Below are 25,053 nucleotides of genomic sequence, written 5' to 3'. Positions count from 1 at the left end.
CCTCACCCTCATGGAGACACAATGCCACGTCATTGTTTTGTTTCCAGGTTGAAACCATTGGAGATGCATACATGGTGGCTAGTGGGCTTCCCATCCGCAATGGAGCTCAGCACGTGGAGGAGATTGCCACCATGGCCTTGCACTTCCTCAGTGCCACCGTCCACTTCCAAATCGGGCACATGCCTCAGGAGAAGCTCAAGCTCCGCATCGGCCTCCACACAGGTAGACAGCACTGATGGCAGGTGGCCTCATGGTCCAGGTGTGGTGGCAGGTAGTTCCGGTTTCACGTCCTAGGTGCATGGCTTTTAGGAAACCCTGAAGCTAAATGGTAACACATTAAGGAAATAAAAGGTTGAATTATGTTCACATGTATATTTCCAGTTAGCTAGATTGCTTGGTAACAAGGACACAAAAGCTTCAAGGTGAACCAAAAATGAGGAGGAGATGGGAAACAAGGAGATTCCATTGGGCAGCTTTCCCTCCATGCCTCTGTATTTGATGCCCTTTGATCTGCTCTGTTTCTGACAAACTCATGGGCATGTGACTCGTGCAGAGGTTCAATGCTCTTCTGTCCCTCTTCAGAAAGTCTTGATCAGTTTTGAATGAGGGGTCTCCTATTTTCCCTTTTTGACCAGTACCTGCAAATTGTATAGCTATACTTGTCCCTACCTATTCTTATGGCTTTACTAAGGTAAAACCTGGCCCCAATCAGAATGAATTAGCCCCAAGTTTGTGCTGCTGTTGCTTTGCTTACATTTTCAGTGCATGAATAATATTATCATTAATTTCTGTCTTAGTTAGCCTGGTTTTTATAACAAAATCCCATAGTCTGGATGGCTTAACAGCAGGTATTTTTCTCCCAATTCCAGATGCTGGGAAGTTCAAGATCAGGATTCCAACATGGAATCTCTGTGGGAGCACTTCCTGGCTTGCAGATGGTGGCCTCTGTCTGTGTCCTCACTGGTGGAGAGAGAGAACTGGGGTGTCTCTCCCTCTTCATATAGGGGCACTAATCCCAGCCTAAGGGCTCTACTTTTAGGATCTCATCTGAACCTAATAACCTCAAAAAGCCTCACCTCCACATACACTCTTGGGGATTAGGCTTCAACATGCGAACGTGGGACAGACATGAGCATTCAGTCCATAACAACTAGTTATGTTATTTTCTACCAGAAGTGTGCGGGTTCTGCAGTTTACCTCTTTGTAATCCCTATGTGCTAGTATTGCCAAGCTTTGCCCTTCAACATTGATTGAATTGTATTTGTTGGTTCGATGTGTCCCGTGGAGTCCAGTCCTTGGGAATGGCCATCGGTTCTTCCCTCTGCAGGTCCTGTGGTGGCTGGTGTGGTGGGAACCACTATGCCCAGATACTGTCTGTTTGGAGACACCGTGAACATGGCCTCCAGAATGGAAAGCAGCAGCCTGCGTGGGTATCACTTTCAGCGTGTGGTAAACACAGTGTCACTGTCCTTCCAGGCCCCTGTCTTTAACTGTAGGGTATTTTTAGAATACCTATTTGCATTTTGTCTGCTGGTTTCCATTTCCAGGGGAAGATCATTATCCACTTCAAGGCAACACCGGTTGCAAGCTTTGTAGGTGGAGTTTCACACTGTCCTCTCTATAGAGCCATGTAAACAACCTGTCCCCTTCCAGAACTCTCCATTCTAGCCAGCCAGGTACATATACAATCAGGTCATTTAAATGAAGAGCAGGAGGCAGCAGACTTTTTCTGTACAGCGCTAGACAGCAAATATTTTAGTTTTTATTGGCCAGAGTCTCTGTTGCAACTACTTAACCGCTATTGTGTGTGAAAGCAGCCATTGAAAATATCTAACTGATGGGTATGGCCATGTTCCAATAAAACTTTATTTCTAGGTACAGGTGGTGGGCTGAATTTGGCCTGTAGGTGGTAACTGGCCCATCTCTGATGTATAGTTTTGTTGTTGCTGAACAGACCTGTGGCCAGAAGTTCCAGGGGACAGCAAATTGTTTTATTTTACAGTAGTTTTGTTGCATTGATAAAACCTCTTTTAGCTTCTAAGTAGAAATTTTTAGGATACATTTTGAAAGTGGAGCCCAGCCCTATGGAGTTCCCACTTGCATATGGAGGCAGTTCTGTGTTCTGGTCATAGATTGAACATATCAAAGTGTGAGCAGTTTCCAATAGTGCCTGAGCAATGCCTGTTTGGTGGTGGTGGTGGTGGTGGTGGTGGTATGGGGGATGTCCCAGCCCAAGTGCCCCAGACTTCAGAGAGGTTGCCTACAATTTTCTGGCAGTCCAAGAATTTGGGCAGGGTAGCGCTCTCTCTCGCCATAGCAGTGCTTGCCCCACTGAACCTGTACAAGGTCACAACCAAGACTAACTAGACAATCACTGGTTTTTGGAAGCTCTCCGGATTCACGTCTCTCAGAGCACTGCCGGCGCCCTGCTGGAATTGGGAGGGTACAATTTGCAAAAGAGAGGAACCATTTCAGTCAAGGTAAGACCAACTGTATCCACCTGCTCCTTTGGGTCTCTAATAGAGATGTTGAGGACTTGACAGGATGAGGGAATCTCTTTGTTGAGGGGTGTGGAGACACCTAAGGTCCATATGGAGGCCCCTATGACTACCAGGTCTTCCTTCAGAGAAGACTGTACCATTCTCTCAAATGGTCAAATATGGAGTTCAGGACAGGAGACATCTTATCTCCCACCTAGACCAATCCCAGTGGAATGTCCCTTTCTCTTGCCAGAGATCATCCCCTGCTTTCTGCTTGAATTTCCTAGACTAGTCTCAAGGCAACAGCAAATGCAAGCCCAAGCATTATAGCACCCATAGCTCTTCTATACCCCTTCTCTTGAGCCTAACATGCCCAGGCAGAGGGGATAGAAACCCATTGGCTTGGGGGTAGTAAGCCCCCATCTCTGTACATTTAAATATCCCTTCCCTTTCTCTCTGCCTTCTGCTGGCACCCATGACACAGGTTCCACTTTGTGATAAGCATTGCCTGTCCGGGTGGGAAGGGGGTTCTCCTCTTGGAGATGTTCACAGTGGGAGTGGCGGGTGCTAACTGTGGCATTGAGTGTTTGGGTGGGTGTGAGGGTCCAGGGAAAGAAGTAAAAGGGAAGAGGGTGCCTCAGCTTCTCAGTTTGCTGAGTCTAGCCCTGGTAGTTGTATTTGATCAACTGACTTCAGAAAAGAAGAAGAATTTTCTAGAAAGCAGCAGTGTAGACCTAGCTTTGAATTCTGTACCACTACTAGTACTAGTTGTATGATTGGGGAGATTGGTTTTATCCATCTGTAAAATGGGAATGGTGATAATACTTCCCTCAAAGGGTGAATATAAAGATTCAATGTCTATGAGATGCATCACCTGAGATCTTTCTCATAGTAAGACCTCAACGTATTTGTTATTATTTTTAAAGGTGTTCTTTGCAACAAACTTTAGCTTCCACTCACCCTTATCCCCTAGGCCACCAATGACTGTCCATCTAAGCTCATTAGCAAAGCTCAAGGAAATGATCAACATTTCATCTATAATTAGGCCTTTCTCTCATTGAGGCAGTTACTGACTAGTTTCAATTCTGGCTACAAACAATGTTTTCAGCAAACAAGCAAGGGAGACCAGGCTTGTCTGCTCAGAGGCCACACTTCAATGGCAGCCTTTCTTTCCTGTGAGTCACTAACTGTCTGCCCTGCCTCCCACAGGGCAAAGGAGAACAAACAACTTTCTGGTTGAAAGGCAAAGAAGGCTTCTCTATCCCACTCCCCGAATTTACTGAGGAAGAGGCTGAAGTCCCAGAGCTCTTCTGAGGTGAGTATTTTCTTTAAAGTTGTCTGTGGGGCCCCATGGAAGTCCACGGGGTGCATTAAATATACCTTTTCTGGGGTGTAGTTCCTGGGTATTGAGTCAGCCTTTCTGTAGGGGGCGCCATCTAGCTGGCCTCTTCATCCCACCCCAGGGTTCCGTGGCCTGGAGCAGATGTGGAGTTGGATGAGCTGGATGTAGTGAGCTCATTTCCTGGGGGGCCAGGGCTGAGCTGTTGCTCTCAGCCCTGCCAGGGAGCCTGTCATAGCTGCCAAATATTTTCGGCTCATTAGCTTGTGAATTTGCAGTGAACCCAGTTTCATTCTGGAGGAGGGGCCACCCACAGGTCTGGCCCTGTCTGCTTCCTTTGCAAGGTGGCTGCTCCCTAACCTTTAGCGCTTATTTTCTTTATCAGCTGCTCAGCCTGTAAGGAGAGGGAGCTATCAGAAGGCTTCTGAGTAATGTTTGCAGGGGATAAAGTTCTACCTAAGGTGTGAGGCGATCACAGAAATCCAAGAGGGCCAGGACACTCCAAGCAGACAGGACACCTGCAGTCAGTGGCCAGAAGGCCTGGTCTGCAGCCCTGACCTCTGGGAACATGGCAACTTCCAAATGGATCATGTCCCATCCTCAATGCATTGCTTAATGTCTTTCCTATCCCCTGGGCAAAGCATGCAATCATGGCTTGGTTTTTAAGTAGATATTTTCATTCATTTAGGATGTGTTTAATTGTTTGGGTAATCTCCCGCAGACAATGATGAATGAGCCCACCTGTCCTGCTGTGCATATTTCCCCCTTTGCACAGAGAAGAGGATTCCATGTGGTTTTATTCCGTTGTTCTGTAATAGATGCTGAACCACGAATGCATTTGCAGTCCTTCTTTTTCTCCCCCTTCCAACTCCTCATGTCCAGATGATCTTCCTCGGGGCTGCCCCTGAACATGGCAGAGCAATTCCAATGATGTCTCATTCCCGTGTCTGAGACCTCTTCCTGTTGAATTTCCCATGTTTGAAGAGGGGAAGAAAGCCAATGGGGATGGGGAGGTTTTGCTTGTTTTGTTTTTAGCATGGCCTTTGTGGAGGTATTTTTGAACTCTGCATAGGTAAATAAAGTACCTTTGGGGAGATTGAGAGTGTTTAAAACCAAACTGACTAGAGGACAAGGGAAGTGTTTTACAAATGGTCATGCCTCCATCAAGCTCCTGAGCGTTTCCATCCGAGAACTTTTCTTCAGCCCAGAGGTGAGCGACTAAACTCTAGGGCCTGCGCAGACTCTGCTTTCTGCAGCACGATTCCATTTTCATTGTAGTGGGTTCGGCTGCTCTCCAAAAGCCTCCAGCATCAAAGGGGAAAGCTTTTGACTGATGCTTAGAGAGGGGGAGGGCAGAGGTATTTATACGTAGGAACAGAGCCCTTCCCCTGCTACCTCGGCATAGCGACAGTGGGCCTACATGTATCTCTTCGTGCCTCTTAACTTCTTCCCTTGTTTGGGATTGGGCCTTCTAGATCCCAGACACCATGCTCCACCATGAAAGGGAATAAGGCAAGTTCTGCTCTGAAGTTGCTTAGAGAAATGGGCCAGTCCCCATCCATCCATCCTCCATCCTTCCTTCCATCCATCCTTCCATCCATCCTTCCATCCTTTCATCCATCCACCTGAACATTTAATTAATTCAAGGAGAATTATTGAGCACTTACTCTGTGCCAGGTATCACATTGGGGGTCACAAGAAAATAATGAAACTTTCTTTGGTCTTTAGCTCTGTTTAGTTGGAAAAAGAGGGCATAAATAATAGTAATGCAATCTATTAAGGACTAAGAAAGGTATGCACAAACGTGTAGAAGTAACTAAGCAATCGGATAATGTTACTATTAAAAGAGCTTTAGATGATGATACACAGATGTGGGAATGGGAAGGGGTATGGAGTTGTCTATTATTATCCCATCTTTGAATTTTAGGGAATGCGTTTCCTCCTAGCCCTAGCCCACATATTTACTTAAGTCATATTCATATAATAAAAATGTTGCTACTTCTGCCTTTTTCACTGAACATTTTAACATAAATATTGGGCATACATACACACACACACAAAACATACACACATGCATGTGCATATACATACACCGATATCACATACATACACATGTGTATATATACATATATACATGAAAATATACCCATACATATATATTGAGTACACAAATAAACATTTCTCCATCTCTATCTCTAATCTAATCTCTATCTGTCAATTAATAGAGATTGATCTGATGTGTACTCAGTATATATGTATGTGTAAAGATATATGTCTAAATATATACACATGAATGCTATAATATATATTCAAGTTTTGAGAGAGAGAGAGAGAGTCTTTAGGGGTAATAATCAGGAATCTTGATAAGAGCAATTTTCTAAAATCTGAGGGAGAATGTGCTCTTTCCTCCTCTCTAAATACTCTTTTATGTTTAGCACTAATGGCAACTTGCAAGAGAGACTGTTGGGGAATGCTTTCTCTTAACACCTTACTTACTAGAGAAGCTACGAGATGTGAAGGGTAACCAGCCATCATAGGGCTGTTAGTTAACTTGAAGACAAAACACATCCAGTCGCTGATGATACACATTAGGGCTTTAGAGATGGGGTAACCAAAAAGAATTTCCCCTAAAATGTTAATCATACTAAATGGCTTTACCTCCTTGCCTTAGAAACCCAACACTAGAAAATTTGAAATGTAAACAAGGTCTGTGAGGATATATGTGAGTCTTAAAGCTCTAGTTGTAGAAAGCACGGGGGGTGTTGGAATTACCTACCAACATGATATATTAACACTGTGAGCTTAGTCACATGTTGTTTGTTTTAAGGCATTTTATTTATTCCATAGCACCAGGTAGAGAACAAGATCATTAAACTTTAGGATAAAGTAAAGCAAAACAAATACAACATTATTTTACTCTGACAACCAAGGATGATGATTATGGTTCTGAGTATGCTATTTGAGAGTTTTTGCTAGAACCAATACAATATGTCTCCTGTTCTTCCTGACTACACAAATTCTTAATGTACAGGTTACACTACAATGAGCCATTTTAATCTAGCCTGTTGCTAAACAAACATGTACTCTGTCTCCAGAGATTGGAGGACTAGCTTCATTTCTGAATTCATTAACATAATTGTAAAAGAACCATCAAACTATCTATCAAAACTTCTCAAATATATAAAAGCCCACTAACTAAGTCTGTACAAGGCTAAGAAAAGAACTTGGACCTCTGACCTTCCCTGTCTCACTCAGTTTCCAGCCTCAAACTGGAGTCTACAATTCCCTAGGGATCTGCCAATTCCCTACCAGGATTGCTTTATTCAGTTTTTGTTTTGTTGACAATGAAAATGACTAATATCAATATATTCTGAGTCACTGGGGGGGAGGGGGGTGGCAGAGTGTAGTGTTATCAGTGTTATCATGAGGATTCATGATAACACTGATAACACTGGCCAAAATTTGTATTTGTGTTTCTGAATTTCTTTGTTGGTTCCATTCTATTGATCATACATTATTGAGACAAAACAGATGTTTGAATGTTGAAGTAGAGGCTAAATGAGGTCAGACCAATCTGTACAAACGAGGATTTCTTAGTAGAGCAAACAGAAAAAAAGAGAGCAGTGACAATCACAAGGCCTATGGTAGGACGGGGTTCAAGAGCTCCAGAGAAACTGTCATGGCTGCCACTCTGTAGTCATGCCATAAGCAACAGCTCCATGTAGTCAATGCCACATTATGTGAAATTAATGTTCACGTGAGCTTTATTCTTTTTGTAGCTGTATTCCTATTTTTAATTTGTATTTTTCTTTCGATTTTAGAAATATGTATCAGCAATCAAAATGAGTGTATACCTATGTCATGTTTACACATTTAAGAAACACTATAACAAGATTAGTTGGGTTAGCACTGGAGGAGCTCATGAATTATTTCCCTTTATATTGTGCAGATTTGAGCAAAAATTATTCTATTCCACCCTGAACCCCACACCTTTGTTTGAAAGATTGGAACCCCTGAGGCTCAGCTCTGATCCTCAGATTAGAATCGGCAGCATCAATGGCAAAGGCCTCTTTGTCAAAGTTGGCTCTTCCTGTGCCTTCTTGTGCTGAGCACTGACTTGGCTGTGCCCTGTATTCCCCTCAACATGTTCAGCTGCACTTGGCTGGGTGTGCTGGTCTTTTACAATCAGGAGAACTTGTAAAGGAGTCCACCACAGCCCTGCCTGGAGTTTAGGGAGAGAAGGCTCCCCGGTCTGTTGCCCGGGAGCGGGGGAAGGGGGGAGACACTCCAGGAGCTCAGAGCCACAGGAAGTAACAAGAGGAAGTGGGGCACCAAAGGAAAACAATCACTGAAATTCACACAAATCCTTGGAACACGTACTTGGCAAAACACTATTGCCTGTTCCCCAACAACGCGGTCTTCTGTGTGTGCTTCCTGGCAGCACAGATGTTGAGTGTGTCATCCACAGAGATGACCTTGGACGGAGAAGCTGCAGCTGCCTGCCTGCCTGGCTCCTATAACACGGCACAGATCCCCAGCATCACCACGAGGTGGTAGAGAACATCTGTGGACCAAAGGAGGCAGCACACTCAGAAACAGCTCTGCAAGGACCCAGGACTACTCAGCAGGAAAGTTAACAAAGGCGTCCACCTAGGGCTGTGGTCGGCAAACTGTGGCTCTCAAGCCACATGTGGCTCTTTGGCCCCTTGAGTGTGGCTTTCCCACAAAATACCCGGCCTGGGTGAGTCTGTTTTGAAGAAGTAGCGTTAGAAGTTTAAGTTTTAAAAAGTTGGCTCTCAAAAGAAATTTCAATCGTTGTACTGTTGATATTTGGCTCTGTTGACTAATGAGTTTGCCGACCACTGACCTAGGGGTTGTCGAGTCACTTTTCATAAGTTCTACATATTTTATACAAAGTCTGCTTTGTCTATCCTTTGGGGTGTGTGTTGCTCACTCTCATCAGTACAAAGAATCCAACAGATAAACTTGGGATATGCACCTCTGGCAGAAGGAAATCTGACCTTGGATAAGACAGAGATGGTGTATTTCTCTTCAGGGCTTTAGCTGTACAACTTCTTTTGCATGTGGAATTAGAGTCTTAAAAAATCAGTTTACATGATTTCATGTCATTGCAAGAACACACTCTACATCTGTGGGTTTGTGAATAAATAGAACTATCTTACCCCAGCTCCTTGCGTAGTTGCCTTCTTCTCATCATTCGGGTGAGATCCCTGGCCTGGGCGAAATGTCTTTTCTTCTGAAAGGCTTCCCTGGCTGCTAATTCCTCCCAACCTCAACCCCCACCCCAACACTTCACAGGTATTGGGAAGGGCAGGGGCCTTGCCAGCCTCACTATAGTAACTGTATGGCCTAGAATAGCACCTGATGCAGTGTTATAGTCATTATGGCGAATCATTACTGATGTTTGCTGTGAGCTGGGCATTGTTTGGTGCCCTTATCCTTAATATTTAATCCAAACAATGGCTATGTGTGATAGGGGCCATTACTAGCCCAATTTCATAGAGGAAAATGTGGAATAGAAGGGTGAGGTCATTGCCCAAGGATCTTGGGCCAAGGTGAATGAGGGGCAGAGTCATAGCAGGAAGTCAAATATTTGTTAAATGAACAGATGACTGAAAATCATTGAACTGTTCTCTACATGCAAGAAACAAGCAAGGCCATCTGGTGGTGTCTTTGCTGAGACTTGGGGAGTGGGATTTGGTTCTGCTCCATCCAGTTTAACCCTGGCCCCTCTCTCTCTGCTCTACTTCAATCCACTCTGCCCCACTCAGGTGCGCTTCAAGCAATGGTCGCCAACTTGTGGTCAATGGACCACTGGTGGTCTGTGAGGACTGAAAGGTTGGCAACCGCTACTTTAAAGAATTATTATTTTTTAAACTATTATAAGCTTTGCTGGGGCCAAAAGTAAGCTTGTTTTAACACACATATCTGCCTGTTCAAAGCTTTGCCCATAACATTTCCCAGAGGCGCCTCTTCTCCTTACCTGAGAAGCTATAGAGACTCGAGAATCCCCTGCCTGTAGTGAGTAAAGAGAGAGAATGCTGAAGGTTTAAGGTCAGAGCTATGTTTCTACAACACAAAGTTGTCTCCTCCCCTCATTAAACCATGGGGTTCCCTGGGGGCCTTTGGGACAAAGTTTCTAGCAGGATCTACAACGGCTCACTTTCACACCATTTTCTCCTCCGCTCTCTAAGGCAGGGGCTGGTCAACTTTCTGGGAAGGGCCAGGTAGTCAACATTCTCCTCCTTGTGAGCCAGGTGGTCTCTATTGCGACCACTTGCCGCTGTGGATGAAGCATGAAAGCAGCTCTACAAATGTGGCTTGGCCCAAAAAAATCTTTCTTTATAGACACTGAAATTTGAGCTTCCTATAATTCTAATGTGTCATGAAATATGAGTCTTCTGATTGTTTTTTCCAACCACATAGAAAGATTCTTGGCTTGCAGGCCATAAAAACATCTGGTGGCAGCCTGGATTACTGTCCCTCACCCCCAATCCCAGCCATAGGTGGGTAATCTTCAGAGGTCTTCCATAAGCCCCGGACTAGGTTGAATCCCTTGTCATATACCCTATGGCCCTCTTCCCCAATGCCATTGATAGCATCTCCCTTTCCTTAGCATTTAAAGTCACTCTCCTCCCTAGATACTAAGTTCTTTAGGACAAAGCCCATGTGGGGTTCTTCTATTTCTGAACCCCCAGCGCCCGCCCAGACCAGGCAGACTTCTGGCCGCCCAATAAAAGTGTGTTGACTCGCACTGCATGTTCCCAGCACACTTCATTTTCTATTATTATTGTTGACGGCAGGCATGCGCTGTCTGCAAGCTTTGCACATCCTAATTCCTCCCGAGCAGTGGAATTCAGGCCACAGGGCAGCCGGCTAATCTTAACTCCTTGGGTTGGCATGCACTATCCATCCCCCAATTAAGAAGCCACGAGTTGCAGGTGCAGGTTGTGTCTACAGGCACAACTGGTTTGGCAATTCAGTTAAAATGCTCCAACCACCTGTGCCTGTGGACGCAGCCCAGAGCGGGGGCAACCACGTGGGCCACAGGGACGCTTACTGAGGAGGGAGAGCTCCACCACCAGGACGCCCCCTGTCTGGTCCCGGAGGAGGCGCTTCCGCTTGTCGCAAGTCTGAGGACCCAGGAGGCGCGCAGGTGACACAGGAGAGAAAGGTGAGAGGTTAAAAGAACAGCCACAAACTTGATGGAGTCCAGATTCCCCAGCTAACAGATACTAATTACCTTCTCTTTAAAAACAGCTTAGACATCTGCAGCCCTTCCTTCACTGGGGGAAAGGAGGAATGCTCTACTGTACTGATTCTTCGAGCTGGCATGGGAGGGATGGGCAATTTGGGGGAGGGGTAAGAATCAAGGCTTTTCCATGCTGACCGGTTTGGCTCAGTGGATAGAGCGTCGCCCGGGTCCCGGGTTTGATTCCAGTGAAGGGCACATGCCCAAGTTGCAGGCTCAATCCCTAGTAAGGGATGTATAGGAGGCAGCCGATCAATGATTCTCTCTCATGATGTTTCTCTTTCTCCCTCTCTCTTCCTCTCTGAAATCAATAAAAACATTAAAAGAGAAAGAGAAAAGGCTTTTCCTACAGTCACTCTCAGCAGAGTGATTGGAGAGGTGGACACTTTCATTCAAAGTGTGTTCTGATTCATTTTCTTTTTTAAATGTCATGACAATAATTATCCCATTATCAGCTGTTGTATGTCTCTTGCTCCCTTCTCTTTCTCTGTTTGTGCTCACACGTGACCATTTTCTGGCCAAGTGAATCAGAGGATGATCGTATGTCTGTTAGTTACCACAGGCCAGTGAGCAGTGCCCCCTTCAGAAATGCCGTGTCCTCCTCACCAAGCTTTTTAGATCTGAGAAGTAACCGTTTGGGATGTAACCCTTTAGGTCTCTACACAGAGGTTCTCACTTCAGGGTGACCCAGAACCACCAGAAGAGCTTGGGAGAGCATAGATGGGGGGCCCACTCAGAGTTTCTGCATCAGGTGGTCTGGGGGCGGGGCTGAGGATTTCCATCCCTCGCAGGTCCAGGGGTGATACCGAAGCTGCCCTGGTCCACTCTTTAGAACCACTGCCCAGAGAAGCAGGGTCACATCAGGTCGAAATGAAACTCTCTCCAAATCTGCTACACCTGTTGATAGATGCTGTTGAAACGTCTCAGTGTGGGGAGGGGCTAAGGAGGGGAAACTATTGAGTCAAGAGCTAAAAATACCTGCCTTTTGACTTCCATCCAGAAGCTATTGCTACCACTGAGATTTCACATTTCCCTGTGCTTTTACCTTTTTCAAAGCATTTCCATGTCTGGAATCACTTTTATCTTACCTACCCTTGGCTCTCTGAAAAGGAAAGGGTCACTGTGACTGGTCACCATTCTACTTTAGAGAAGAGAGAGCCAGGCTCCAGAGGTTGTGACATGTGCCAGACTGTGCAGCCTGGTGGCAGGGTGGACAGGGCCCAGAATGTCTGCCCCACACTCAGTGTCCTTTCCTCCAGAATGTCCTCAGCACTCACCTGCCCTGGTCTGGTTACAGTTACCCAGCTAAAAATACAGCCTCTGCAATGCCAGCCCTCCCCCCACCCCCACCCTGTACCGCTCTCGCTGTGGGGAGGGGTGGCTCACCACTGGGCAGGAGAGCTTCTCGCTGTCGCAAATGAACGTCTCACAGTGTAACCACACCTTGGAGAGCTTGGGGATGTTCTGGAACCGGAAGGCATTGAATTGGAAGGTCGCCCTGTGATCTTTCCCGTTCTCATGCACCAGGACCGTTTCATCCGTGGGGCAGCTGAAGCACATGGGGATGGGCGGGGAGAAGGGGAGGGAGGAGAGAAGATGTTACCCTGTGAAAGAGCAAGGGCCTCTGGGGCACATTCATGCACAACAACACCACTTTCGGGGTTCCTACACAGCCCATTATCCTTCCGGAGCCCTGTGACTGGCAGCATCTTACTCATCCCCAGGAGTCTGGGGTCAAGGTGAGGAGCTCTGAGATGGGTGTGGTCCTCCCCACTCTAGAGCCAGGTACATCCGGTGTGGGTACTTATGAGCAGTCCCCCACCTGCTAGGGCACCTCATATCTGTCCCAAAGGAGTGCAGTCCCTGAGATGAAGCCCCCCCCCTGCCTCCCCAAGACTGGGTATGCACAGACTCCCTGCAGGTGTAAAGAGAGAGACAACGGTACCGGGACAGCATTTTCCAAGGTGCTGCCTTCGCCACCTGCATCCAAGTCACACCCAGCTCAAGTCGCTGAGTGCATCACGAGGCTTTGCCACTAGGCATTGGAATTTACTTTATGCTATTTAAATTCCCTACCTGCTTTATTATATCATTGCCTTTGTAAAAATGTGGTCATACTTTTAATATAAGAACAGAAAAAAATGACTGAAAGGATACCATCTAAATGCTCACCCTGGCTATGATGGAGTGGGGAATTATGGGCAGCTTTTGTTTTCTTCTCTGTATTGTTGTTTATGTATAAGTCCCAAACGAGAAAAAGTAATGACACAGATGGGCATTTGGTGAAGCCACTTGTTCTCACCTGGGGGCTGTTTGGCATTGTGGTCGTCAGGACTTGGGGAAGGTGTTACTGGCATCTAGTTGGGCAGAGGCTGGGGATGCTGTCCAACATTGTGCAATGCTCATACGCCCCTCCCCTCCCACCCCCAACACACACACACACACACACACACACACACACACACACACACGGAAGGATGGCCCAGCCCAACATGTCATGGTGTTGAGGTCCAGAAACCCTGGTTTAAGCAAAAACACTTTTCATTTACCAAACACATACTGATTCCCTATTCAAGTCCCAGACACTCAACCAGATGCTGAGAGCAGACAGTTAGTCATTCTTGGGAATGTACAAGCAAGGCCCACGTGAGTGTGGGGTTCATTGTCTGCAGGTGATAGGAGCATTGGAATCTGTCCTCTGTGGAAAAGGGCTGTGGGTTCAAAAGCTTCAGACCACTGGCCAAAGCTACTCAGAGGAGCTTCATGATGTACCTTCCCATCCCTTCCCACCAGAACCAGACATCAGGAGCTGAGTCAGTGACAGGGCTGAAGAAATGTTAACTCTGAGAATTGGTCAGTGGAGGAAGGCTTGAACGCTGCACCTTGTATTGGGCCCTCGGGTGGTGGTGGCCTCGGAGCAGTGAAAGAGCCAGGGACATTTTCTGAGCTGTGAAACAAGACTCTCAGAGGATCATTTGGTCAACAAACCTGAGATTCTTGTACAAACTCAAGATGTGAGTTCTTAAAATAGTTCCCTGTAGTCGAAGTGTCCAAGGCATGGTATCAGCTAGTGGAAAACAATGTAAGAGTGTCAGGAGGGTGGGGAGGTAGCAAGTCATGGGCAGGACTAGAGGCCCTGGCACTGCTGCCTCTTGGCAATGACGGTGGTACCTGCTCCTCTGGGCCAGATCTCTCTGGATGGTGGAATGCCCATAGGTAGGTCTCCACACAATCACCACGGGAGTCTCTTTCCCTACATAGGATCAAACTTCCTGATGATGTATCTACTCTGATCTTGCCAGGCATTCTTGAAAAGTGGGTTTTCCATCCTAGCTGGATAGAGCATCGACCTGTGGTTGAAGGATCCTGGGTTCGATTCTGGTCAAGAGCACATGTCTGGGTTGCAGGCTTGATCTTCAGTGCAGGGGCGTGCAGGAGGCAGCTGATCAGTGATTCTCTCTCATCATTGATATTTCTCTCTCCCTCTCCCTTCCTCTCTGAAATCAATAAAAATGTATTTTTAAAAAAAGAAAAGAAAAGTGGGTTTTCCTCTAAAAAGGCATAATATGACCCCAAAGAATCTGGGAGGTTGTGGATGGACTTTCTCTTTCTCCCCATTGGCCTAGTCTTCATGCATGTCATATACATCCCCAACCTCAAGGGCCACTTCCACTAAGAGGGGATGGGAATAGATCAGGGCTTCCTCCCTATGGCTGTGCTTAAATGCTGATTCCCCAGGCCCACCCAGGGACCCTCTTTTGTGTTAAGTTCACAGTGAGCCTGCATGTGTGACAGTCACACCTTCTCCCCCCGTAATTCCTGTGCACACATGAGTTTGAGGGACACTTGCATAGACTACTCCAAAACCCAAGCATTCCTTTTCCTTTCACATTGCACATCTGTCAGGTGAGCAACAGCCCCAGCACTTTCTGCAGGTAGGCAATCCCATGATGTAGCAATGCCCCTGTGTGGCCATTGTCTGAGAGGTTCCCAATGCCCGGAGGTAATTTCAGGTCTGGTAGGCCAACGATTTATTTCAGAATCTCCCTGAGGTCCTTTGATTGTGCCATTATCAACAGAACCGAAATGAACCACTCACTGACAGATGTGAAATACGCACCCACACTAAGCTCCAATCTCTGCAGGAGGCTTTGCCGGGTTGCTCAGAAGAGTGTCTACAGGTCTGTCCTATTCATCCCCCCCGGGAGATCACGTCTGAGCTTGGATTGTCTACCCTCTTACTAGTTCTGGACTTTGGGCAAGTTTCTGACCCTGTCTGTGCCTCAGTTTTCTTAAAGTAGAGGTTATTATACTACTTACTTCACAGGGGTTTAATGAAATGTAAATAAATCAATATTTGCAAAGCACCTGGCTGGCGCAATGCCTGGTATGTTGTAAGTGCTTTACAGGTGCTTGTTAAATAAAAACAAAAGAGTTAAAGGTCCAAAGTGGCTCTGCCTTTATTACCTAATCATCTGTGCCCCTGACCTCAGTGTTTACTGGCGCCCTGCTGGGTTCTGGAAATAACCAGAGCAAACTGGCCTGCTTTGGTCTGGGGAGGGCTCTTCTGTGTTTACTAGAGATGACACTTGAATCTCCAGTCTAGCTCCACTTCGCCTCTATTTTCCAAAGTTACAATTCTAAGTGTTTCTGAGCAATTGTCATCCCAAGCTTGACCTGTCATCCCTGTGCTCAAGGAGAATCCCAAGTCCCTTATCCAGAAAGCACCATCCCCAGCACCCACCAACAAATAATTCTTCCCCTTCAAGATCGCAGACTCAATAATACAAAGCCATCTTTGTCACACATTCCTCCCTTCTCTGCACAGCATAGCCAATTGGATGCTAAATTTTTACCATTCCTCCCTCCCTTGGATGATCATCCATTCACATGGCTGCACCTCGGTTCAGGTATTGTCACCTTTGGTTCAATAGCCACCACTGTACCTAAGTAACCTGGTCTTTCCACCTGCCAGGTACTATTTCTCAACCATCCTATGCATAACTTCCAGACTTGTCTTTCTGTTTAGCAATTCCAATACTTCAGTCCTCTGCTCAAAAATGTTGAGCTCTTCATTGTCTAATGAATTAATAATAAAAATGACGATACTATTTAAATCAGTTGCACACCGACTAGGTACTCCATGCTAAGCTTTCTACATGAATTATCTAATTTAGTCCTCATCAGGGTTCTGGTGTCAGACTCATTGGATTTGAACACATGTCCCCTCCCCACATACAAACTATGTGACATCACTTAACCCCTTTTGTGCCTTGGTTTCCTCATCTGAGAAATGGGGATGGTAGGAACAATACCTACTTGTTATAAGGCAAATGAGTGAATATATGTTAAAGAAATCAAAACAGCACCTCTTATCTGAAAGCACAATATAAATGTTTGCTAGTATCGGTACTCAGCTTGGAAGCAAGGAGAATGTCACTAATTAACTCAAGAGGTCCTATCTCTTCCGCCCGAGCTATCCCAAGCCAGAGGAGCCCTGGATCTGCCTGGCCCCACCTCTGTCGCCTGGGCACCAGGGAGCAGTACCTACCCCTTGTTGATCAGCTGCCACTGCAAGGGATACATGAAATCGGCCGAGGGTGTGGCCCAGCAACTGTTCAAAACCACTTTAAACCTGGGAATGAAACAAAATGCATCAGCTTGAGCCAGAGAGGTGTATGCCTCAAAACATCTGGTGATTGGAAAGTCTCTCGGCTAAAATCTTTTTGCTTTTCTCTTCTTTGTCTTTAAACATATAAAATGGAGGACACATACTTACCTAACGCTTAACCCTTTGGCTTCTACTCCTGCGAACAGGTCTGAACCGATTTCGGAGGTCTCCAGCACAAAGGGGGCTTCCTTCTTAATGGAGAACTTGGCATTCTTTGGGAGGAAATTGACACTGGGCATTATGACCTCTCAGACGGGGCTCGGCAGGAGCAGATGAATTGGGATGGGGGCAGGGTGGGGATCAACCCAAAGGGCACAGGCACTGGAGACCACAGTGAGAAACCCCCAGGACCAGAAAAGCTCTCCCTCCCCGGATGCTGGCGCCCCTTGATGAGGACAGCACGTGTCTGGATTGGCTGATCACAGTGAGACACGCACTGTATGTCTCATCTGTGCCAAAGAGGAACGAGACAGGAATCCTGGAATGATCCTGGCTCCCCCCACTAACCTGGGCCTCAAGTTCCCCATCTCCAAAATAGGAATAACCTTTGCCTTCTCCTACTTGCAGAAATCTTTTCTTTGATGGTGACATTGTCAATAGGAGCAATAAGCCTAAGCCAAGATACTAGTTAAAATATCGAGGTTAGTGGACTTGGAGCTTTGCAGAACTGCAATAGGTAAACAGTGGCAGCAAGGATATCTAGTTAAAATGGACTTTACCCTCCCCCTTCCCATGGTTCAAATTCAGAGAATTTGCTGAGAGGCCTCAGAATCATATCCTAGCAATTCCAACATTATTTTACTGATTGCACGTCTTGCCAGGGCCCCTGGACTCAAGTCATCTAGAAATCAGATGTTTTCTTCCCATGTGTCAGTCCCTTCCACTATATAAGTGGTTGCATAAATTAAACAAGAAAGTTCTTAATCACGGGTAACTTACTAGCTTAATATGCGCATCAAAGTGACAGATTAACAGTGGTGTTTAATGTTTTTTGCTATTTTCTGAGATTTGTCATATTTCAAGAGACTATTTGCAAACGTGGGACCTTACCTGGGGACCACACAATAGTCCCCAACCAAGTAAGAGCTGCTCCTCCCAGCTCCATCTCCTAGGATTCTGCCAGCAGAATATTGGGATAGTGCAGTCAGTGGTCGGCAAACTCATTAGTCAACAGAGCCAAGTATCAACAGTACTGCAATTGAAATTTCTTTCGAGAGCCACATTTTTTAAACTTAAATTTATTCTAATGCCACTTCTTCAAAATAGACTCACCCAGGTTGTGGTATTTTGTGAAAGAGCCACACTCAAGGGGCCAAAGAGCCGCATGTGGCTCGAGAGCTACAGTTTGCTGATCACAGGGATAGAGGAACTTGCCTGATTTTGTTTCAAATCTACACTGTTGATTCAATTTCTAAAGCAAAACACTTTTAATGATCAGTTTCTTCACTGTTCAGCATGATACTCCCTTGCTTTCTTTATAGCATGACAATTAGGGACCTATACCCAGATAGCTTCCCCTATAATACCCGTAGCATTTGTTTTGGCATCCCAGGAAACAGACACACCCCATAAACTACTCATTCAGTGAATAGGATGAAAGAGCAACTTGAAAAATCATGCCACTCAGGCCCTTCACCTGATCAAAAGATTAAGTCACCACTAGTGAAGATGGGCACATTTAGATGAACAGCAGTTCACGTGGGCAAATTCTGAGAGTTGCTTTTGTTCACAAGCTCAATGTGAGATAGCAGAGAAAGAAAACTACCCACAGCTAAAATTGTCCTAGAACATATTCCTAGAATTTTCCAGAATCTAGAAGATCTCTGACTCTCTATGCCTTGCATTGGTCTGATAAGTTCTAGAATGTAACATTTCAGTTCTGGCTCTGCTTTTCAACAGGGACATTGACCAAGTGGCCCATCCAGAGTAACTAGGATGATGAATGGACCAATAGTGGGAAGATGTTTAGCTTGGGAAAGACAAGCTGGAGATAGTTGAAGGACTATCAGCAATATTATTACATGGCATGATTCCAGAAGCCAGAACCAACACCAATGGGCCAGAGTTCAGGATGTCATATAGCACTCACTGATCTAAAACAGAAAGGCCTGGCTTGCCATTCTCCTTGGAAGAGGTAGGGAGCACACCTCTCAGCAACCGTGAGAAGGGTTTTAGACTTTGCATGGAAAGTCAAGGTTGATCACCTCTGAGGTTTGTTCTGAGTCTGGAAGTCTATGATTTTGACCTTTTGCTTATATTTGTTCCATCCCAAGCTTTTTCATTTGTCTCTATCTAAAAGGAGTGGTCAGTACTATTTCGATTGAATGTGTCACCCTAATCCCACACTGATATTGATGTTCAACCCTATAAAGGTAACAATGCTTGTTCTAGAAGCTCTCAGAGTTTCCACTTTAAATGGAGTCAAAGGCTAAAATCATAAGAATGGCTACTTTCATAAGCACTTACCTTGTGCTGAGCAGTCTGGTAAGTGCTACATAATGACATATTTAATTTAATTCTCATAGCAAACCCATGGGGTAAATACTATATTATCCCTATTTGACAAATACATTGGTGGAAGCCCAGAGAGGTTAACTAACTTGCTCAAGGTCACACAGTTAGGAATGGTAGAACCAGATTTTCAAACCAATGGTGTGACACCAAAGCCTATTTCTTAACCACAGAGCTAGACTACTTCTGTAAGCTGACAACCTTCCTTTAATTTGGATTGGGAGTCAAAATAAGTTTTTGCCAAGAATACCAAACATGTGCCATTGGTAGAAGTGGGTGGGAGGGATAGGGTGAGAAGAGAGAAAGAATGCTGAGTAGAACCGGTGTTTTTGGAGCCCAGCATTTGGAGTTCTCAGGATCCTAAGCAATTAGCAGAGCATTGATTCCATTGTGCAATCTAGGGCACAGCTCTGTCACTGGTAATTTGATGGAAATATATGCAGGGAGCAGCTGTTGCTTCAGAAACACACAAGAATGCTCTCAAAGTGGAAAAAGGGAGAAGGAAAATACCAACTGCATGGTTCAGGCATAGGAAACAGCCCACAGTGGGACTATTAATCAGCATGAAAAAAATCTCTGTTGTGACATCAGAGCCCCCTCGTTGCAGAGCCTGCTTGTCCTGTAAAGGTCTTGGTGGGCCCCAGAGGAGACCAAAGGCTCATTTCTAGAACAGTTCAAGGAGGCAGCCTGTGAAGTCTATAGCTCTGCCCAGAGGATGGCCTGGGCGATGCTGGGGATAATTTTTTTCCCCCTCTTAAAAAAGATTAGACTTCTTCCAGTTCTAAATGTTGATATTTATGTCTGAAACTTAGCCCAACATGACTGATGGAAGGTGATAATTTTCAACAATCCTGTTACCTCTCCTTTTCCTACTGTTGTAAAATCTTCATAGGCTGATATCTATAATTTCATCTGGTTAACATAACAATACGTACTTCCGTGCAGGGACTTGGTGGTAAAGACAGCCTGTCATTAGAACATCCCCTGAGACTGTTGTCAATGTGTGAAGCCTGTTTTTCTCTCTAAACAACAATCATCAGTTATTGCTGTGGTTGGTGTATCCTTTCATCACCCTGGCTCTCATCACTCCATTTACCTTCCTGATCACAGGCCCAGGGGCTATCTGAGGTTAATGGGGTTCTTTTTATTCAGGACTTTACCATTAGTGTGTGTGGCCAAGGACAGATTGAGCGAGGTTTTCTGGGACCTTGAAGCTTATTTAATTTGGAATGCCCTCATTAATTAAAAGACTCAAAAATTTCATTATAAAAATGAGACACAAGGCCTTGAAAAATGTCAGTGCAAGTGAGGGGTGGTAAAACTTCAGCTTCATTCCCTTTGTAGTCAGTCTGCCTCAAAGAGCAGGGTTAGGGGAACCGGGTCCCAGACTGGGCACTGCTCTGAACTACCTCTGGGATCTGGGTCAAGTCCCTTCCGCCTTCTGGGCTTCAAATCCTCATCTATAAAATGGACCAGGTAATATTAGGGTATTTTCTAGCTCTTTCCTTCTGAGTTCAGCAAGGTTAATAGCTTCCAGGGAGTCAATAAAGCAAGTTCAAAGAGTTCAAGGTCAGGGGGGTTCCAGGTAATATAGTTGTTTTCTTTGTGAAATGAATGGTTTGGCCATGATGGACTCTAAGGATATCTTCTAGTTTTTTTTTAAAGATCTCTATTTCTGTTTGCGTCTTCCTCTAGCCTCCTGGGCTAGTGTCGCTATAGATCTGCCTCCTCCCTAAAAACTGCAGGTTTTAAAAAAAACAAAGCACCCCTTCATAACAGAAATGCAGCTGGGCTATTGGCTGTGGTGTTTTTAGTTTCTCTGGAGCACTTATTTCAAGAGATCAAACTGTGCCTTTAACGTCAATGTCAACATAGGCAGCCTGCCCAAATTAGTCAATGAAGAAGCCCGTGGAGTGAAGGGCTTTGTAGACCTAAGAACTAGGCAGCAGAGTCCAGTCCCACCTCTCTCCTTAGCCATGGCCCAGGCAAGAAGCTCCCTACTCTGTGCAAATGTTTTAACACAAGTTAGATCCTAAATGCAAATCTCTAGAGTGGGCTGCAGTGGAAACTAACCTTGACTAAGAGTTAGACATTGGCTGTTTTGCTGTCTATTGACCCTTGGCAACTCACAGAATTTCTCTTGCCTCAATTTTCTTATCTATGAAATAGGAAGGCTGACTTCTTTTCTCTGTAGTACCTTTCAGCTCTTCCATCCAGTCTATGAATCTGCCTTCCTGCTGCGTGTAGTTTTTAAAGAGGTTTAAAGCTAGTCCAAAGCTTACATCTCAGCTTGACTTTAAGAATGGAGTTCTGCATAGAGCTTAGGGAAGAGCGAATCCCAAGGAAGGATCCCATCATCTCCTCGAGAGGCCACAGGGCGGTCATGGGAACCTGGAGACCACTTACAGTGTAGAAGTTGAGAGACAATTGGCTTTCAAATGTGCCCATGCTCCCGTTCTTCACGTGAACAGTGGCCACTCTGAAAAGGGGAGAGAATTTTGCATAAGGACTGAAACATGCCTGATTGACAAGGACTGCAGAGCATATGCAAGGCAGCCAGCCCCTTACTCTGCAAGAAACTTACCTCTGGTCAAAGGCAGCCTGGTTCACCAAGTAGGTTGAGTGGTAGGTGCAGGAGAAGGAGTAGTTCACGGGCTGGTTCTTTATGATCACCGTGCTGTCATTGGAAACAATGTGGCTGTAGAAGTGGTAGATGGGGGGCTTGTACTGGAGGAAGGAAGAAGGCAGTTAAGGTGGACCTGTACCCATGAGGAGAAGGAGGATTCTGGGAAAAGTGATTGAAGTTGGCTCAGAAAAATATCCCATGGGCAGACATAAATGTCTGCCATTGAGAGCAGCACCCATTCTTTTTGTCTGGGTGGGTTGATCATTTTTATAAAGAGTTCTTGTGCCTATTCAACTACGATTGTTTAAAATATTTTAAGTTGAATGCTGTATGCTGAATGTTGTATCCACTCCAACTAGTGACTTTATTGGGAAGTTGCAGATTTCTCCTCTGTCATTAAGGATATGCAAGAGGTTGTCTATGGTTCCTTTAAATTCTGATGACCTTTCCTGGGTAGTTCACAAGACCTAATTGTGAATTGTGTTGTAGTTTGGTTACTCCTTTACAATGCCCTTTACCTCCAGTTCAAAGCCTGGGGCAGAGGAGGTCCCACCCATCCAACCCAGGAAGAGTGGCAGCTTTTGAGCACAGGTTCCAGAACTCAAAGCAAAGTAAAGGTGGAGAATGTATTGTTGCTCTATTCACAGAAGGTGGCCTAATTAAGAGAATAAAATTAAGAGAATAAAATTCTCTGGCAACCAATTAAGAGAATAAAATTCAAATCCAAAGAGTCACCTAAGCTAGTCAGAAGAGAAGAATTTAAATGACATTGACATCTCAGAAAATGAGATTAATTCTTAAAAGGAAATGGGTCAATTCTAAATCTTTCTAAGGATGGACTGCAGACATCTTATTCGTGGGCCCAGCTCTCATCTTACTGACTCCTCATCTTATGGCCTGAACTTACCTCGGACTGGGTTCCACAATAGGACTTGTTTTTAGGTGACAAATCCGGGATTACAAATTGGTAGTATCCTCCTTCGTGGACCCCATTGTAACACAGCCCGCCCAGGGCCAGCTGATGTACTTCCCATCCATAGGGACACTCAGGGATTTTGGTGATGATGGTTTTTGGGTAACAGAACACAAGAATGACATCTAGAAAGAGATACAGAGGGTTGGAAATCATATATCGCGATCATAGTAATCTGCATAAGTATCAGTGGGTTCTAGCGATGCCTGAACATGCAAAACAATTGGTTAGAAACACTTTCCTTGTTATTCTTCATGGGCTGTGACAAAAGTTTTCCCAAACCCCAGTTATTCAAGTTCCAGTTTTTATAGTTTTTGCTACATCTGTGTGATATCTGCATGATACTTAATATGTGTTCAAAATTCCCCCACTTTTAAACTTTAATTATTTCAAGGAATGTTATCTGTGAAACAAGATTGGATTGATTGGATATATATAATCAATGGTATCCCCCAAAATGTACACACACTTTGAATAATTATTAATTCCAAATCTGAAAAGAAACTTCAATTGACCTATCAGAAAAAAAAGTGGGTATATTTTTTGGGGGAAACCCTGTATATATATTTTAAATTCCATGAAAATAAGCACATAACTTAAAATAAAAAAATGTCCATTCATTTAAGAAATGTCCATTCATGTGAAACAATAATTCATGGCTTAAGTGCTTCTACTTGGCTATACGCACAGAGCTCTGAGCTTTGCAAAGGGAAGTTTCAGGGAACTTTCAGGGAAGACGGCCTAGCGCCAGGGCATACCTGCTTTGTTCGGAGTGCAGGACTTTGCAGAGGCTCCCACAAAGACGGCCAGCAGAACGAAGGCCCTCACCACCATTGCTTCTCAGAACCTGGTCTTGGCCAGGTGGCCAAACCGAGCTGGCCAGCTGTTCACAGTCCTGCCAGGGCTTGAGCCTCGATCATTCTAGGTCAGAAACATGAGCGAGAAATTTGCAGCAGCATGGATGGAACTGGAGAGCATTATGCTAAGCGAAATAAGCCAGTCAGAGAAAGATAAATATCACAGGATCTCACTCATTTGTGGAATATAATGAACAACATAAACTAATGAACAAAAACAGATCCAGAGACAGAGAAACATCATCAGACTTTTAAAACTTAGAGGGAAGGTAGGGGAGGGTTGGGGTAAGGCGGAGAGATCAACCAAAGGACTTGTATGAATGCATATAAGCCTAAACTAATGGACACAGACAACAGGGGGGAGTGAGGGTTTGAGTGGGGGGGATGGAAGGGTAATGTGGGGTGATAAGGCTGTAAAAAAATCAATAACATATATTTTAAAAGAATTAAAATGAAAGGAAGGGTGAGAACAAAGCAGCACACACAGTCTTGGGGGGAATTTCCAAGGGAGATCCGTAGTGCCATCCGCTTCTTCTTTGTAATGGTTGTTGGTCTGCACTAAGAGGCAAAAAGTGGGGCTCATACCACAGGAAGCGTCAATAACACATGGAGTTGCTCATGTTCCCGATGGTTTCATTCTCTCTGGACTGCGGATGCTGCCTCCCAGATGCCGCCCAATTCTCCGGCCCCAGTCCTAGCTCGACTTTATAAGGCTGAGGGTGTAAGAGAAACCGGCTCCAGATAAACCACAATGGACACGCATTATCCACTGCGGGGGGAATAAAGGGGACCTTGCACAATACTCCGATGGGAAGCTCAGTTACGGCCACTTGAGTCTAATTTCTTTTGCTTCAGAGGGTTGAAAAAACTTTTTAACCACTTCCACCATGATTGGAATAAACAAAATTTTCCCCGCCTTGTATGAAAAAATAACCGATTGGGGGCAACCTAATTTCTACACAGTTTCAGGTAACATTTTTTTTTTTTTTTTTTTTTACATCTTGCTTTCTTTGCTGGCTTTCTTATTTTTATAGGTAAACTCTCTAAACTTTGTACTTAAAAGGACTCAAGTTCAGCACTGTGAAACCTGAAAAACAGAAAACAGGCTGTTTGTGCAAATAAAAATACGTTACAGTTTTTTTCCCTCTAATATTTTTAATAACTCTGAACTTTAACAGTTTCATTCTGAAATTCCCATAGACCAGTGGTCAGCAAACTCATTAGTCAACAGAGCCCAATATCAACAGTACAACAATTGAAATTTCTTTTGAGAGCCAAATTTTTTAAACTTAAACTTCTTCTAACTCCACTTCTTCAAAATAG

The 25,053-nt window shown here is 44.9% G+C and overlaps 2 protein-coding genes across 2 annotated transcripts in view; one reads left to right on the top strand and one right to left on the bottom strand.

Annotated features, from left to right (window-relative positions):
* LOC311632687 (guanylate cyclase 2G-like) overlaps positions 1-3,794 on the top strand; it is a gene marked incomplete at both ends in the record, with an annotated part of 38,313 nt that extends 34,519 nt beyond the window's left edge. The window contains 4 exons of the mRNA XM_084904391.1: positions 48-222; positions 1,328-1,426; positions 2,389-2,480; positions 3,690-3,794. Coding sequence (XP_084760517.1) covers positions 48-222; positions 1,328-1,426; positions 2,389-2,480; positions 3,690-3,794 — 471 coding nt within the window. The remainder of the gene's footprint in view (positions 1-47; positions 223-1,327; positions 1,427-2,388; positions 2,481-3,689) is intronic.
* A 2,849-nt stretch (positions 3,795-6,643) lies between these two features.
* Positions 6,644-23,707, bottom strand: TECTB (tectorin beta; the record flags this gene model as incomplete). Its single annotated transcript, XM_084904035.1, has 10 exons — positions 6,644-8,383; positions 9,824-9,856; positions 10,901-10,973; positions 12,479-12,641; positions 16,644-16,727; positions 16,872-16,975; positions 21,681-21,753; positions 21,859-22,001; positions 22,808-22,998; positions 23,632-23,707. 10 exons carry the CDS (start codon positions 23,705-23,707, stop codon positions 8,334-8,336), a joined length of 990 nt encoding a protein of 329 aa, XP_084760161.1. The 3' UTR covers positions 6,644-8,333.
* Positions 23,708-25,053: the final 1,346 nt, after the last annotated feature.

The sequence above is a fragment of the Pipistrellus hanaki genome (assembly GCF_964339955.1).
Source record: "Pipistrellus hanaki genome assembly, chromosome: 14".
In the NCBI taxonomy this organism is placed as follows: domain Eukaryota; kingdom Metazoa; phylum Chordata; class Mammalia; order Chiroptera; family Vespertilionidae; genus Pipistrellus; species Pipistrellus hanaki.
The sequence above is the reverse complement of the archived record's forward strand: the minus strand, read 5'-3'. Positions and strand labels throughout refer to the sequence as shown.